The sequence below is a fragment of the Temnothorax longispinosus genome, chromosome 10, assembly GCF_030848805.1.
Source record: "Temnothorax longispinosus isolate EJ_2023e chromosome 10, Tlon_JGU_v1, whole genome shotgun sequence".
In the NCBI taxonomy this organism is placed as follows: domain Eukaryota; kingdom Metazoa; phylum Arthropoda; class Insecta; order Hymenoptera; family Formicidae; genus Temnothorax; species Temnothorax longispinosus.
In genome coordinates, this window is record NC_092367.1 from 2,303,978 (window position 1) to 2,320,901 (window position 16,924).

The 16,924-nt window shown below is 41.0% G+C and overlaps 3 protein-coding genes across 4 annotated transcripts in view; 1 reads left to right on the forward strand and 2 right to left on the reverse strand.

Moving 5' to 3' along the window:
• The window catches only part of LOC139819975 (organic cation transporter 1), an 89,698-nt gene that overhangs the window by 53,942 nt on the left and 18,832 nt on the right, over positions 1 to 16,924 (forward strand). Inside the window, exon 3 of one of the 2 annotated variants that reach the window (XM_071789814.1) lies at positions 14,463 to 14,910. The gene's annotated coding sequence lies outside the window, so the exon portion shown is untranslated. Of the gene's footprint in view, positions 1 to 14,462; positions 14,911 to 16,924 lie in introns of those variants that run through there. The other variant, XM_071789816.1, reaches the window with a different exon arrangement.
• Positions 5,722 to 7,897, reverse strand: LOC139819979 (vacuolar protein sorting-associated protein 28 homolog). Its single transcript, XM_071789821.1, has 3 exons — positions 7,738 to 7,897; positions 7,246 to 7,474; positions 5,722 to 6,964 (listed from the first exon to the last, which is right to left on the reverse strand). Exons 2-3 carry the CDS (start codon positions 7,462 to 7,464, stop codon positions 6,545 to 6,547), a joined length of 639 nt encoding a protein of 212 aa, XP_071645922.1. The 5' UTR covers positions 7,465 to 7,474; positions 7,738 to 7,897; the 3' UTR covers positions 5,722 to 6,544.
• On the reverse strand, positions 8,187 to 10,756 carry LOC139819976 (uncharacterized). Its single transcript, XM_071789818.1, has 2 exons — positions 9,286 to 10,756; positions 8,187 to 9,215 (listed from the first exon to the last, which is right to left on the reverse strand). Exons 1-2 carry the CDS (start codon positions 10,602 to 10,604, stop codon positions 8,630 to 8,632), a joined length of 1,905 nt encoding a protein of 634 aa, XP_071645919.1. The 5' UTR covers positions 10,605 to 10,756; the 3' UTR covers positions 8,187 to 8,629.

Sequence of the window (16,924 nt, forward strand, 5' to 3'; positions counted from 1 at the left end):
AAATAAAATAAAATATCTATCAGCATAATATTGTCTTAAATTTTATTTTATTTTACACACATAACAAAACTATTATTAAATTGTAATTACATAAATCGATACGATACGAGATTGTAATTACATAAACATGTCGTCGAAGAATTGTGTAAGAATGTATTCACATAAACAAACTATACATAACCATAGATCGTAAATAGTCTAAATAACATACGTACAATTTATCGTAGTACGAATAAAAATTAAAAAATTAATCTAGTTCTGTGCCGGTTATAACAGTTTCTGGAAAATAATGTTATATCCAATCTTTCTCTTTTACATCTAGCTTGCAAGAATATAATTACCTTTCCTTTTCACTATTCGATTGATTGATCTCACTATTCGAACATGGTCATTACTTTACTTCTAATAAAACAAATATAAACAATATTGCATTAATTCTAGATATTATTAAAAATATTCCGCTTTATTCCGAGTAAATCGAGATCTTTTCCTTAAGACCCTTCGAGGCCACATTGGATGGCGGCCACCCCGACAAAAATTCAAGGTCTGATAGTTTTAAGATAGGCTTTATAATCAGTGTCTCCTCACTCAAGATCTCTAATTGGAGTCCTTCTCTCAAAGATCCGTGCAGTAGATAGGCTTTAAGCCAGCTTTATGTCAGTTACGTTTGGTAAACATTTGAAAATTATTATAGGGGTGGTGACCACCCAGGTGTGACCTCGGTGTATATTTCTTAGCGCGACCAAAAATTACAATATTTTTGTTCATCGAGCACATCGGGTTTTGCACTATACATATTTTTAAACAACACCCTTAATAATAAATATCTCCTTTGTATCACTGTATACGTATAGATGCGTATATCATGTCCAGGTTTTCCGTGCGAGGCTAATAATGTCTCGAATATATCTTCCAGGAAAGGTAAATATCGTCTTTCGCTTCGCCTCTAGCGTGCCTGCGTGCGAGAGGCGGTGTAATTTTGGTAATTGCCACGGTTCATTAGACACGCGTATACAAGGGACCGACACGCGCGGACAAAACGATCGTGTACTTTGTACGCAATTTTTCCTCGGTATTGGTTAACTTGGCCCTTCATGGGTGTGGCGTTCCAAGAGTGCATCTGCAGCACGCGAATGCGTCCCTCGAGGGCTCATTAAAGCGTCGCGTTACCCCCGATGCTGCGATGGCGCGAAAGCACACCTTGCGCATACGCATGCACTTTTTTTGCTTTGTAATTTTGATCATTATCTGTGGCAGCTTGGATATTGCACTCGGCAACCGAAGTACTTTTTATTTCTTTATTATCGAATCATTACGTGAAATTAGCCTAGAGAGCGATGAAAACTCGATATCTATGTATATTGTGAATAAGTGTGTGTATACATATTTACATTATAATGCATGTATATATTTTTGTATATATAGTATTATGTATACATTTATTTTGTTACATGTACATATATGTATATACATTTATTTGCGCTTCGACAATTTTCTTTGAAGTCAAAGTTTAGACCTCCCTTTCCTTCATTTCCCCTAAATTCCGAGATTTAGTCACAGACTAAAGGCGAGAGAATTTCATTTACGTCGTTCCGATCCGCTGCATATTCGAACGACGTAAGATTTTCGAGAAACGAGCCAATCGTGTATCCGCGTTCCATGCAGGTGCACGGTGGAAGAAAAAAGAAAAAAGAGGATCGATACCAGCGTCGTCTCGTGCAAAATCCGTAAAGGGTTTCGTGGGATCGCGAGGTCCTCCTCCCTCCTCCCACCCCCCTTTTCGAGGCGACTCCCTTTGATGTCGCTGGACGGAGTCGAAAGATTTTGAAATTCCGTCCGAGGTACCGGAAAGAGCGAGAATTTCACTTACGTCGTCGATCTTCGCTTATCTGGGGGCCGCCGCGTAAAATTTTCGGGGGAAATACACGGGCGCGCATGCAGGCGTTGCCAGCCGCATATTCGAGAGCCCAGGTGCACCCATCGCCATCGCCATCGGGGGACGATCGGCAGCGCGGAGCGGCGCGGCGAGGCGGTGTGCGCGCGCGAGAAAACCCCGGGCATTACCTCTTCCTCTACCTTCCAGCCCTCACGTGCCGTCCCTTTTTCTTCGTTCCGCCGGCATATCGGGCACGATTTTTCAAAGCGACTCACGTCCTCTCAATGTGTGATATGCCTCTCAAGCGACACGAAGCCGAGGGAGACACGCGAGTACGCTGCGTGCGCGTATCTACCGTTCAGCCGGTGCCCATATATTAGTGCATATACACGTGGTATCCCGCCAAAGAAAATGAGAAAGAGAAAGAAAGGGAGAGAGAGAGAGAGAAAGAGATTCACAAAGGGAGTCACTTTTTACTTGCGGATTTTCTAAGTAAAAATATGGAGCCGACCTTTCCTTGGTAAAGACGTCAAGAGCCCGAAACGTTACGATTGAGGATAAAGGGTTTTTTTTCGAGGACCAAGCTTTTTTTAAAGCGCGAACAGCATGAGATATATTAATTCTTTATTCAGTTCTACTTGTATTCTCCATTTTAAAGATTACACGGACATTTTTTTACATTAAAATCTCACAGCAAATAGAAATGGATATATCCTTTATAAAATTTAAAGAAAGAGAATGCGTAATCACATGAAACCACGAAGGGGCAATTTTTTGAAGTAATGTCTGAACAAATATTACTCATTGTTATTTGTATCGCTCAAAACGTGTAACTCGAGCGGCATTACGAGTCCGTTTGGAGTTATAGCGAGTGCATAGTGCATATAAGCTAAAAGCTTTCCTCGGTACGTTCTTTTGTCAAGATCATTGTCGTTCAACAGAAAGCTGACGTGCTGCTTTCTACCAGATAATGCTGACGCCTGCAGATAATCCCGTGGCCCTTTCTCCGCCCAATCCCGTCATTCGAAAAGCGCGAAAGTGTATTCTTGCTCCCTTGAAGATTTACTTGTCCCGAGTACTTTCGTGTCGTTACACGCGAGATCGCGTCATATTTATTCCGCACTTCAGAATCGTATTCATGCTGCTGTGGGATAAGTTCAACAACTGAGGCGCTAAAAATGCGGGTGAACCAAGTCCAATTTCAGAAGGATTTAAAGATGTATGTCGCTTATGTCAAAATAAAGGGATAAAGCTGAAATTTACAGAGATTGTGCACTTATATATCCCAAAAACCTGTGTTAAATTTGCGATCGATTTTCCGACCCGTTTCTGAGATATTTGCTTTAAAAGTTAAAGAAATTGTACATATATAGATATACTTCCCATGTGTAAATATCATAATATGTATCTCTGCTCATGTACGGTAAAAATGAATGAAATTTTTATGGTACACTTCTATGACATCGAGAATTGCAATTACGGTTTTTTAAGATTTTCTGTTTATATATTTTTTTTCAATTTTTTAATGATTTATTTAAACAATATCAAGTACAAAAATGGGACAAAATTGCGATTTTTACGCTTTTTCTGTCCCAATGATACCATGTTGTTTATGAATAATTTCTGAGATTAGCTCTACACTGTTTAATCAAGAAAACAAAATTATACTACATATATAACTATAGCGACATACATCTTTAAGCCAACTCAAAGAGTTGCTTAGACGTCTTACTTTCCATAATTCAAAGAAACCAGAAAGAACGCGCGAGAAAAAGTTTTCTGCCATCACCGTTACCGTTACTGCGTGTTGGTCGCACCGATTTGTTAAAGCATAATGACTTTAAATCTGTTTCACTCGGAATTAGCATCGCGTGACTCGCGGTCTGCTTTTGTATACTTTCGGCGTTTCGGGATACGAGATGTAGCTGCATTCCGCGATAACGAATGAATGTTAACTTGCGGATAACTCTGCATAACAGTTACTTGATTGCGTAACCAGCAATTGCGTAAAAACAGTTTTAATATAAATGCAAACGATCGATTTCTTTCGCCGCGCCGGGGAGAAACCGGCGGCGATATATGCGAAAGCCGGCTTCGTCATACTCGCGCGGCTTTTTTTCGGCACGGCCGCAATAATGGACAACACGACGGTGATAAATCCATTCTCGCGGCCGTGCATGCGGATCTAGACGCGGCGTTGCAACGCGCCGAAGGAGACCCGTACATACATCAAAGTCTTTGATTTTCCATGGCACGGCTGCCGAATCGCTCCGCGAAATCTGAATTTTTATATACGAAGGCAAAAGTGAAAGAGGGGTAAAATCACCCTGTCAAAGGCAAGCATATTCGATGTAGCGGGACCGGAGTGATTTATATTGAAATAACACCGTCAGGTAAACGAACAGATTGACGGATAAGCCGGCGCGCGAGTGTGTGCACGTGCGTGTTTTTTCGGCATATGAGTGTGTATATACCTATATACGTATATATGTTTCATCGTCGAGATGTATACGGAGGCTATATCCCCGCGTAAGAGTGGCTTGGCAATGTACGAGCTCGCTAAAATAACTCCAGGATTGCCTTGAGAGGATCATCCTTATTTGAAAGTTGGATGAAAATCTCATCGTCCTCAGGACGTATACCTTCCCGGAAGATGACCCCGAGAAGCTATAACAGTTCCTGGCACTGATAAGACGTAATCGAGCCCGGGCCGAAAACGGATTTAGAGTGGATCTAAAGTGACATATTTAGAGATACGACTCGATTTTTATTCCGAACGAAGGTCTGCCGGAGCCTCGACTGAGTGCCGAGTCAATTTAGATAAAGTATACGCGCGTGTACATAATTCCACGCTCTGTCCTTGTAATTTTCGCGAATAATGTCGAAAATAAAAAAAAATACATTTACAACATGATCGACATAATTGCAACATTGGGAATTTTATTCGGATTTTGTTATATAATTTTATAAATGTATACCTATTATACGGTACCTATTTCAAATTAATAATTATATAATTTTGATTCTTCGAAACTTCGATCTTCAAAGTTTTAAATATTGACGAAAATAATTTTAATAAAATATATCAGTCTTGCTGTCTTCTCATATTACCGGACGACCGCACAACGACGAAACTAATTTTAAGACGCGCATCTTCGCGGATGTCGAAACTCCCTGGCTCTTGACTTGCGAATAATAGCATTCCTATCGCATGTAAATTTCCCTCTCGCAAACAAGCGCGAGTATACGTGGGCGACGAACGGCGCGGCGGGGGAAGGATGCGCACCATGCGCACACGGACATCGAATGCGACGAACTGGCAGTACTGGCACGGCTGGCAGATACAACCTGGGCTGTTAGTTTAGCTCAGTTTAATTTAGTTTAGTTTAGTTTAGTCAATAGTTGAGCCGTTATTGTACCCCGACGTGGCAGCGTGCGCCGAAGGACCACCCTCTCTTCATTTGCATACCGGGTGTGTCCGCGTAAATACTCCGACTCGGGGAAAAGTCTGCTCTTGGCACATCAAAGGGACGCGGCGCGAATTAACCCGCGCATTACCATCCCGCCCGCAAACAGAACCGGCGAAATATCGGCTTTGAACGGCGGCGGGCGGCGCGGCGCGTCATTGTTGCGGCGTTAAACGCGCCCGCTTTAGAGAGAGCCGAGGCGCGCCTTGGCGCGCGCTGATAAAGCGGCGCCTGTTGTCGCGGGCCTGTTGGAAAGTTTCGCGAATCTCTCGGCGCACAAAGGACAATTAACATTCCCCGATTAAATAGAGCGAATTTAATAGACAGTCGCTTGACAGACTACGTGTATGCTTGCAAGTATTGTATCAGACACTTCCAGCTATTAAAACTGCACGCGTTTTTATTGGCTTAATCGATAATATACAAGCAGCAGTAATTCAGTTGTCGGCGTTTACAAAGAATCGCATATAAAATAGTTTGTTTTGCGCACCTATACATATCTGTGTATATATATATATTCCTATGTATACATATACGTATATCTAACAGTAGTAATAGCGAATTCGTTTGGACGCACTAGTGCGCGCTGGTGCATATTAAAGCCGTTGTACACTGATTTAATCTTTAAACCAAAATGCAAATATCTCGACTGATAAAATGCCCAATACATATTTTATCAAATAGCACAATAAAGAATATTGAGGATTTCGTGATTTAACACGTTTATATTAAACACGCTTTACACACACGTTACTTTGTGTACGACGGCTTTAATGTGCACCAATGCGCAATGAGTGCGCACTAGTGCGTCCAACCGAATTCGCTATAATAGTTTCATTTACCAATAAAATGTATTCATCTTAAATACTGCGAGTCTCACACGTGATTCAAGGAACAATGCAAAGTGACGTGATGTGGCAAATTGTCGCTTACCAAAATAAAAGTATAATTGAAATTACTACAAACGTCGCAATTGAATAAACTAATTCAATTCTATCTATAATAGAAGAAGCTTCAAAGAATTCTTCAATCGACATCTTGCGGTAAAATTAATTAGCAGTAACAATATGTACAAATAATAATTTTATATTTTTACATTAATAATAATTCTGTTCAAGCAGCATTATATAATGATATATACATCAAGGCTCATATCATAGATTATATCAGATTAACTCGATCCGGCAGAAAATAAAAAGAATTAGGAGTTATGAAGTACTTTATTAAAAGCATTGTAGGATGTCTCTAAATCGAATATCAATTGTCTGACTTGAGTGTCCGATAATTCGTCCGAGGCAGACATATTGTCGAGGGTCTGTAACCATTCCGCAACTTTCTCTTTACCGTCAAAATCACTGGGTAGTATACTGAGGCGATTCATGGTGTCCATGAGATCCCTTAGATCAGGGTGCAGTTGATCCATGGCTTTGATCTCCAGTCGTAACTTGTCCATGAGTGTGATAAACAGTGAAACAATGTCGGCGATGCACTTGGAAGTGTTGCCTTTGTCGTCTTTTATCGTGATTGGCCTGTCCTCCTTGATTCTCTCGAGGGCAGCGGGACAATCTAAGCGGAACGCTCTGGTGAAGGAGTCGATTGTTGGAAATTGATCGCTTTGTACCTACAGCAAGAAAATGGAGAGTTTACATATCCTTCCTCATTAGATATACTTGAGTTTATATATTATTCTTCATTAAATATATACTCGATAGATTAGGCTACGGTCAACGTGACGCTACAAATGCTTTGGAGCGTTCTTCTTTTCTTTCTTTCTTCATTGAAAGAAAAGAGAAGAGGAATGCTTCGAAGCATTTGTAGCGTCACGTTGACCGTAGCCATAATAATAGCATATCATGTGCAAAAGAGACACATTAATTCTTGTTTTACGCATTGGTTACTCACCTGTTTAAACGCAGCTCTATATTGCACTAACAGTTTGCTGCACGCCGCTGTATATTCCTTTGGCGTGACGCAGTCTCTGATGTAAGCCTTTTCCAAATGCTGCAATGTGTTTACCACGGCGTACAGATCCGCCTGATTGTCGTGCTTCTCTCTCTCCCGGGCATTTTTATAGAGCTTAACTTCTTCGTATAATTCGGGACGGTCCTGAGTAATCGACATCGTTCTAAAACTGTAAAGAAAAACCGATATTTCAATGATACTAAAGGTTATTTTGAGGTTAGGTACACGCAATAAGAGAGAGCGACGACGCCTATTGTTCATAGAGGTTTCAGCCACTTTGCAAAAGCAAATGTCGCGTTAATTTACGAGATTCATGGTTCGATTTCGAACTTCTTTAATCCAGATTGCGGTAACTCGATGAAATATCTAACGTCGAGCAGTTCGACGCGACAACGTGAAACAGTTTCGAAGAATGTAGACTTTATTACGTACCTTTGTGCCGCGGGTTTCGTTAATTTCACGTCTACGTACAATAATGATTATTATGGATTGTATAAAGACGGCAAAAACAATAAGATCAAAGCGATTGACAGCTTATTGCTGCACAACACTGACGAATCACGGAATACAGAGCCACCTACTTGACCTGCTGCGAGTGTGTAACAGCAGAATGTAAGATAGTGATGTGAGATAGCAGTGATCGACTTTATCTATTGCAAATTAATTTACAGTTTCAAAAAAATCCATATATTCTATGCATTTTACAATTTATTTTTAAATACGTAATTCTATTTTGCGAATATATTGCTATATTTCATGACTAATACAATACGGATATCTTAAAACAAATAACCGCTTAAAAAATATATTTAATTTATTAAATATAACAGCGATATATTACAAATATTAAACGATTTCTTATCAGTCTAATTTTATTATAAAAAAAATATCGCACGACGTGTGACGTACACATTTGATTCAAAAATAGTTAAGGCTGTAGATTCAAATTGCACAATTGTACTTTTATGTCGTATCACTGGCAGTGATTCCCTACAACAAAATTATCACAATTATATGTCTCTACTTAAAATTGTAACCAACATTTAAGCAAAAAGAATTTTTTTTTAAATTTAATTTTCAAAAATTAAAAAATTTAAATTAACGATAAGAGAGAATCAAACTGATCACAGTCAAACAGTTTTCGAGAATTTCGAGAGATTGCTCGACTATAGCTTGTCGCTTCCTTTTTCGTATTTTATTCGAATAGGGCGCAACACCTGAGGAAACGTAACACAGAAAATGCTCTTGTTGTAAGGTGCAATCTGTGAAAATACTAGAAAACTCTGCAACATATATTATTTTAAATATATAAAAAGCAAATAAATTAGAAATTAAATATTTGTCGCATCACGTCGGGTTTATCACTGCCAGACTTCATCGCGCAGAACGGCAATTCTCTCTGTTCTTCTATACAGGGACAGTTGAACTCTTTGAGAATTCGTTTTTTGCGCTCACGCGATTTCCCAGCGTTCTCAACATCGGGTATTTCGCGATTGTCACTTATACCTATGTACATCACTTCTAAGGTAAGATCGTCCTTGTCCAAGATGTTCCATGGTGGATAAACGTTTATCACAACTCGCGATATCATTTTCAATCTACCAATTATATCACAGACTAGCATTATCGTTATATTCCCGTACAAGGCTCTCTTCGGTCGGACTTGAGTCGCATTATCCTCTTCTTCCGGCTGTTCGACCTCTGTGTCGGTCTGCAGGAGATTGTAGCGATCCTCGATCAAGACGCCTTCCAGAAACTGGTTGCCGAACTGCTTTGTAGAATCGCGCACGAGTACGCTGATGTACCGCGCTGACGTAGCGTCGAGTTCCTTGTTCATTCGATGACGCCATATACGAATGTCGGATACCTGCGCGTTGATCAGTGACTGCAGTCTCGCGACCATGCTTCCTCTGGAACAAAAATGCAAATGTTAGAAATCACGTTCGTGAGACTATACATTATCGATACCTGGATACCTACTTTTTGGGCTTGCGGCGTTTCTTCCCGGAGTCCAAGAGACGCGCGTGCATACTCTTATCCGGAGACTTTTTCGACGGGGTTGTTATCGTGCTGATAATGGCATCGGTTTGTTGGGTCGCCGACTTGCTGGCCGTCTTCTGCGTGGTTTTATTCACAGACGTCACCTCGGAGATCATCGCGGACAGATGTGTACTTCGATCCCGCATCATTTCTGCCTCCGAGCAATAAGTTTCATTCGAGTCGTCGTTAATCAACTGCAAGGATGTGAACGGCTGTCCTGAAGGGATCAAATTTTTATCCGCCTGCGTATCGGTTTCCTCTATGAAGTTACTCAATTTGTCGCTATTGCTGGACACGCTCGTAAGTTCATCACATTCTTCATCCTCGCTGCCGTTGCTCGTACCTGTTTCTATCTTTGTATTACCTCTATCAGTTTTATTACTACTTGAACTGTCAGCGAAACTCAATCTCTCCTGTATCGGTGATGAAAATGTCTCTATACATCCCTGATATTTCTCTGGACTTTCCCTTACCTCGGTCGAGAAGACCAATGCTTTGGCGTCCAAATTTTTCCCCAACTTATCTTGAACCGCAGACAGATTGTCCCGCTTACCGTCAGGTTCCGTCGTTGATTTTACATTTATACCTGTGATTTTACAGTTGTCGTGTGACTTTGAACATCTGGGAGAAACACCGTTCTCTGGTTCATACTGCAATTTTTTTTTCCTTTTCTTGAAAACGCGATGCGACGTGGTGCCGAGGACAGGAGACGACTCGTCAGCGGTCTTCTCTGCACCAGGTGGGGTGTGCTGTCCCTGGCTGGTACATTCCCCACACCTCGCGCTTTTCTTACATCCGCAACGTGGCTTCGTACAGTTCGCAGAGTGCTCCGCGACTTCCTGGCGGTCCGCATTGCCCGGCTGCCTTCTCGCCGTGGCGTTTCTATTTACACCGATCTTTCCCCTAGGTCGCTTCCTACCTTTGCTGAGTATCGGCGATCTCCGGGAGGCCGTGGTGGTCGCCGACGCAGCAGTCCCCAGAACGGGGGACAACTGGGACGGATCATTGCGCTCGCCGTTCTCGTGAGTCTCGAGCCACTTGCGCACGTAATCCCCCTTCTCGGTGCACGGTATGCGAGCGACATTCTCGTCGATCACGAGGACGCCGTTCCGCGCCGGGCGCCGCCGCTCGACGGCGCCGAGCTCGAGGATCGACTGGCCGAAATTCAAGGATCTTCTTACGTGCCGCAGTTTGACGACGCGCGGTAATACATCCCCGCGAGGAACTCGACTGCAGCTCGGTCTGTCGCAATCGGACATCGCGAATAAATTCGACTCATTTGTATACCCTGCTGCCGGCACGGAATTGCACAGTCGCGCGTTCGTGTTGCGTACAACACAGCGTCCGACTCCGAGTTATGTGTCATGTGCGCGCTGGGCGCCGCCATGTCACCTCCACCTCGTTTGGCTCGTTGCCGGAGCAACCAGGTCTGCATCTCGAAACTGTTGCGCCCTGTTCGAATAAAATACGAAAAAGGAAGCGACAAGCTATAGTCGAGCAAAATCTCTCGAAATTCTCGAAATCTGTTTGACTGTGATCAGTTTGATTCTCTTATCGTTGATTTAAATTTTTTAATTTTTGAAAATTAAAAAAAAATTTTTTTTGCTTAAATGTTTGTACCTCACGCCTAAAGTCGTAAAATTATGCGCACTTTTCAATGGTGCTTTGTTGCACGAAGAAATCGTATAAGAAAAATAGATTCGCAATTTTTAAAACAGATTTTTAAAGGAATTTTAAACAATTTTATCAATGAAAGTAATTATGAAAGTTATTTGAGATCGATATTATAGCTTGATATTAGATAAATGTAATTAACTTAATTTTTATATTGGTTAATCTATTAATTATTTTTTATTTAAATATATACCTTCTTACAGCTTAATTATTTTTGCATATACTATAATAGTTATCTTCTAATAACACAAAATTTAATATATCAAAAACGAGACTCAATACGAATGAAAGAGGTAAAGAAGATATCAATCCCAGTGTTTTGTTGAGAGGAAGAGTTCCTTTAAGTTATCTTTCTAAAAGAGAGAGAGAGAGAGAAAGAGAGAGAGAGAGAGAGAGAGAGACTCTCTTTCTAAAAGATTCTCTCAAGAAAGCTCTTTATGTTATCTGTTATCTGCTTGTAGATATATCTAGTATAAATGAAGTCGCTATAATATCCTGTAAAAGAAATGTAAAAGATATCACGAAAAAGAGATCATAACGTTTTCTCAAAGTAATAATGTTAATATAACACGCATTTGCAGTTTAATTTTAGCAGCAGGATCTTTTACAAGATTACAACCTCCGTAGTTATTCTGTAATCTGTGCTATATTTTGTAAGAGCCAGTATTATTGTGTGATATAGCACAGAAGCTTGCAGAGACATTGACTTTAGGTTTATGTCTTTTTAAATTTGATTTCTAATCGTTTTTAACCCTTCGTATACCCTGCATACGTTTTTTCGTTACCTTCTTAGCGCAACTGTGAGTCTATCACGTTTGACGCTATTTTTCCTTACTAAAGTATTTTAAAAAATTTGAAAAAAATTCACAGAACATCTCTGTCTACATTGTAGTTGACGATTTTATAGTCATTTTGATAAATATCGTTTATTTAATATTTTCTCGCAGAGGCTTGCAAGTATGCACACGAAAAAAGTCAACTTTGATTACATTCATTAAATAAAATATTTACCTCGTGTCCGGGCAGCGCCTTTAGGCGTTCTCATTATTAACATATTACATTAATTAATATTAATTAATATTAATTGTAGTTAGTTAATATTAATTAATATTATTAATATTTATTGTATAATAAATTTGTTGCTGCGTTGTTTTTAATATTTTCCAGTTAATATATCATTACAAGATTTTTAAATACTTTAAAGATGTGTTATAGACAAGTACTTACAGGTAAGAAGGAAGCGTCAGAGTCAGAGGCTCGCCACGTACGACTAGTCCATTCAATTATCAATGTCAAGTAACGTGGGCACGATACTATACCTTGGATGAGTGATCGATCAGCTGAGAGAACTTTTTTTTATCAAATTCAAGAGTTCTTGAAGATATCATTTATATGATGTCCTTATCTTCTCTAAAATCGATGCATTAGCCAACAATATGACATCATTATGTTATCTTCCAGATGGCGTTGTAAGATGTCAGCTTTCTAGATGTGAGCTCTTTTCGATAACATATTACTCACTGGGATCTAATTAATGAAATAAAATCTCAAAGTGTGTCCAATATTTTATTTATCATTCAACACACTACTACAAATTTTGCAATCTTCTGAAGAATTTGCGAATTAAAAAGGAAATTAATTTGGTCTTTAAATCAGATAATACAAGTTGTAATCAAAGTATGTGTATATCAAATTTACTAATGTTAAAACGTTAAAACGTCCTATCTCTCGTACGTATAATATATTTTATATTCCGTTCTCTATGCCTTCCCACTTCGATGGCGTGGTTAAACGTACAAATGCGAGATTTAGTGTGATAATATCCTGTGCTCCGCGGACCTGCCTCAATAGCATCCGCTATAGCCCTGATTTGAGCATGCGGATGTGATACTTGGACGACTATCTTACCCCGATACCGAGTGCTCTTATTCAAATGGAACGACAGGGTGTTCCTTCCGATCCCGTTCGACCGTGATTGAACCCTCGGCGCTCTCGCAGCATTATTATTGATAAACGTTTTTCGGGCAAAACGTATCCGGGAATCAATGAAATCTTTCTCTATCACATAAGTAAACGATACCAAGGAAAGAGAAAAGAAGTGCACTTTGCTTATTCCGATAAGATATAAAATTTATTTGCAAATTATCTTACAATATTATTAACTTGAAGTAAATAAACGACAAGTAAATAAATTCAAATAATAAATTGTTCCATTGATGCTTTAGTAGTCTTTCCTAAACTTTTCTCTCGTTTTATAAAAATTGTGAACAGTGCATCACTGCCAGATTTCTTCGTGAAACTATATAACTTCAAGCGGGCTCCGTCGTTTCGCGGGACTGGACGATCAGGAAATCAGTAAGATAGATAGAGAAATAAAGATACAGAGAGGGAGAGAGACCGCGTCGACCGCGAGAAAGGGTTTAGGCCGGTGTGGAAATCTAAATCGGCGAGAGAGCACCGCGCTGTGTGCTGACCGCGCGGGCACAATTACCGGGCGGCGAGTGTCGAGGAACCCCATTTTATATATTAATAGTCGAGATAGCCGCCTGTGTGTGTCACGTTACCGAGAGGGCCACCTCGGGTTAGGACGGGCGGGAGCCAGGGGGACGCGCGGTCTCGGAGGATCGTTGTTGGGAAGTGGAAGAGAGATCGGGAAGAGGGAGGAGATCGGCTCTCGCGCGCGCAAGAGAGAGAGAGAGAACGAGAGGGCTCGAGAGGCTCGTACGATCGATCGAGGGAGATCGAACGATCGGATTCGCGGGACGGGCAGAGGGGGGAGCCTCGAGGGGAGCCTCGAAATGATAGATACGAGGACGGTATAACCGCGCGCGGACCCCTTGCATCTACATGGTAGCCTCAGTTCCAGTTCGCGATGGAGGCTACTTGCTCCTTCTGCCACTAGGTAGTTGTGCACTCCTTACCACAGGGAGACCGACCAGAGCGTGATAAAAAACAAAAGAGGGACAAGTCGAGGGAGAAGGGTGGACGAGATATAGAGAAAGCAAAAAAGAAAGCAGAAAGAGGGAACTGGTTCGAAGGGAACTGGAGTCGACGAAGAGACCGTTAGGAAGAAGACGAAGAACAAAACGGGTAACAAAAGAAGAAGAAATAAAAATCAGTGATAGAGGGGTAAAAGAATCGAAGGGGTGCGAGCCCAACGAAGAAGGGAGTCTCTCTCTCTCTCTTTCGGGGAGTCTTTCTTGATCTGCTCTCCGTATTTCGGGGTACGTCTCCTCGAAGCCTTGTCTCTCGGCTTCCCGATCGGCGGTGACGGCGCGCGAGGGATGACGACTCGCGGTGGCGGTCCAAGACGAACGTCGTCTTCCGTCATTTCGTTATTTCGCAGCGCGAACCGCGCGTAATATACGCGCGTACACGTCGTCGTGGCGGAACGGAGGTGACCGGATGCCGGGCGGTGCAGTGATTCGATTGATTCGCTGAAGAGTGTTCGTGGCTTCCACCGAACTTCCGAGTGCCGCGTTAAGTGAGCCTACGTGTGCGTGCGTGGGTGCGTGCGTGCGTGCGTGCGTGCGTACGTTTGTGTCTCTATACGCTGGCGTGAACCGCGTACGTACATATGTGCGTGCTTGCGTGCTTGCGAACGAGGCGCTGATCGGGGGCTTATACAGTGACGCCTTGGGCGCTCTTGTGTACGTGCCGGGTTCGCGAAGGAAGGCCGAAGGCGGTGGAGTCCGAGGCTGATGGTCCACCCGAGGTGGTCCACCCAAGTGAGAGAGCGTCGTCATCGTCCTCGTCATCAGCCCCCATCTACGCGCTGTCGCATTTCAATCAGCGCGGTGCAGAGGAAGCGGCGGCCGGACGCGCGCGCCTCATCGGGCTTTCTTCGATTCCTCGCGGTATAGGAGTCCGCTGGACGTGAGATCGGCATCGGTAAGATCGAACAGGGGGATCGTTCGTTGATAAGATTGAAGAAGCACAAGGGAGTTTGCGGGTGTCTCTTCGCAGAATCTGACTTGACAAAAATTGGAAATTAAAACCCTTATTTTAATGTGGACTTAATTAAATATTTAACTCTAATTATGATGAAGATAAATTGTCCTGTTGAAATTGATTACTTTAGAATTTGGAGTCTATAATAAAATAATCTAATATGAATCGCTGATCAGTAATGCTAAAAATGCATAGTTACATAGTTGATTTATTAAATTATTATCTTTTGAAAATCAAAATGAATGGTATAAAATGAGATATTGTGTTATAGGGATATCTCGTGCTTAAATTGGATTTATTGGCGTAAAGATTGACAGCGATATCCAGTCATGTTTTCGTCAAATAAATTGTACGAAATTGTTATGCGTTTTATAAAATAACAGTATATATATACTATCTTCGTCAAGGAATGTTAGAGAAAATTTCTTAGAGTTTTTCCAGTGATACGAACATCTGCATTTGCGACGTGTCTAATTAATTGAGTTTTATCCGCATTTTGTGACACGTCCGATCAGTTGGTACCTGCATTTTACATGTCCGATTAGTTGACCGCGTCAGAGAATCCACGTCATAGTGAGGTACGTCATCCGCCATCATTTCTCTTATCAGGCGCAGCTATTATACTATCGTTGGAATAGAGATGACTACATCCTTAATTTTGCCAGGTGCAAAAGTATATATAGGCGTCTATTAAAATTGATTTTAAAAGTTGATGCTTAATTGTATGTCATTGACATTGAGAGACATTGTAGAAAATTTATTTATTTATTTTGATTTCTTGCGGCGCAGTGATAAAACTGAAAATTCACCAGCTTACTATAATTATTTTTATAATATTCGGAAAAATGTGAGAGTAGATTTGCCAGCTCTATCTTACAACATTGTAAAGTATTGGTGACGTCTAAATTTATAGTATTATGTAGTTCGCTTTTTCATATTCGTTGTCGTAACAAAGTTTTACGAATAGGGTAGCATGGCTAATCATATTTCATTATACAACTTATGACTAAAACATAACGCAAGATGCATTATATATGCATTAGATTGGTGCAAAAGTTCAGCAGCTCTATCGAGAAAAGCATTTAGTGAAAGTTCCACGAAGTAAACAATGTCTTTTTATTTATCTTTAGATAAAAGTTTAATCTTTGATAACTTTTATTAACTCGTTATTGATTATTGATTTTATTGGATGTGTTGCAACGAGTAACAATATTAAAAATTTAATAATAACGTCTTTGTGAAAACAAGCTATTTTTAAACCTAATTGGAAGATTGGAACACGCGTCAATTATTTTCTCAAGATATTTCTTGAGAATAAATTTGGAAAAATCGTAATTTAGGATTAGGATCTGCGCACAGTTTAAAAAATTATGCTTTGTAAAAAGGATATAATTTTTACCGTAGACATCCGCAGCTTGCATAAAGCATAAAGTTGTGAAAAAAAACTGTAAAATTGCAAATGTCCTATATCGGGAACGGGAGCGCGAATCTAAGAAGAGTCACGTAGGCGCGTAGATTCGCGTGCATCGCGAACGCGCAGATGATAGAAATAGCGGGGAGGACGGAGCGGGGGATTGCGCCCAGTGAAGAAAGAGAGGGATGGGCAGAATGCGAAGGCGTGCGAAGCGGAATGACATTGTTTGCACCCGTGACGTCACTCGTAATTGTAACGAACAATGAGAGAGGCACGACTCTGTGCGCTCGCGAGCCGCATGTGCCCCGGGGTCTAGGGTTACCTGACGTCAGTGGCAGGCTGACAGGCTAAATAGAAAAAAAAAGCGTCGTGGCTCTGGTCTTGCAACTGCAGGTTGAAGGAAGCTGGTCGCAAATTAAAATTTTGATAAGCCGTGACAGCGTAATAAATAAACATTCTTATGCATTATTAAGCGATTCATTTTATCATTTATTTTCCCTTTCGTTTTAAAAACAAGCATTTTATTTTGTAAGAAATATT

What these genes read in the sequence shown, in the direction of transcription:
- LOC139819979 (XM_071789821.1), bottom strand. Translation starts at nt 7,464, where the DNA reads ATGTCGATTACTCAGGACCGTCCCGAATTATACGAAGAAGTTAAGCTC. An exon ending in ATAGAGCTGCGTTTAAACAG is followed by an intron (nt 6,965 to 7,245) that starts GTGAGTAACCAA and finishes TTCTTGCTGTAG; the next exon opens with GTACAAAGCGATCAATTTCC.
- LOC139819976 (XM_071789818.1), bottom strand. Translation starts at nt 10,604, where the DNA reads ATGTCCGATTGCGACAGACCGAGCTGCAGTCGAGTTCCTCGCGGGGAT. An exon ending in AAACGCCGCAAGCCCAAAAA is followed by an intron (nt 9,216 to 9,285) that starts GTAGGTATCCAG and finishes TTTTTGTTCCAG; the next exon opens with AGGAAGCATGGTCGCGAGAC.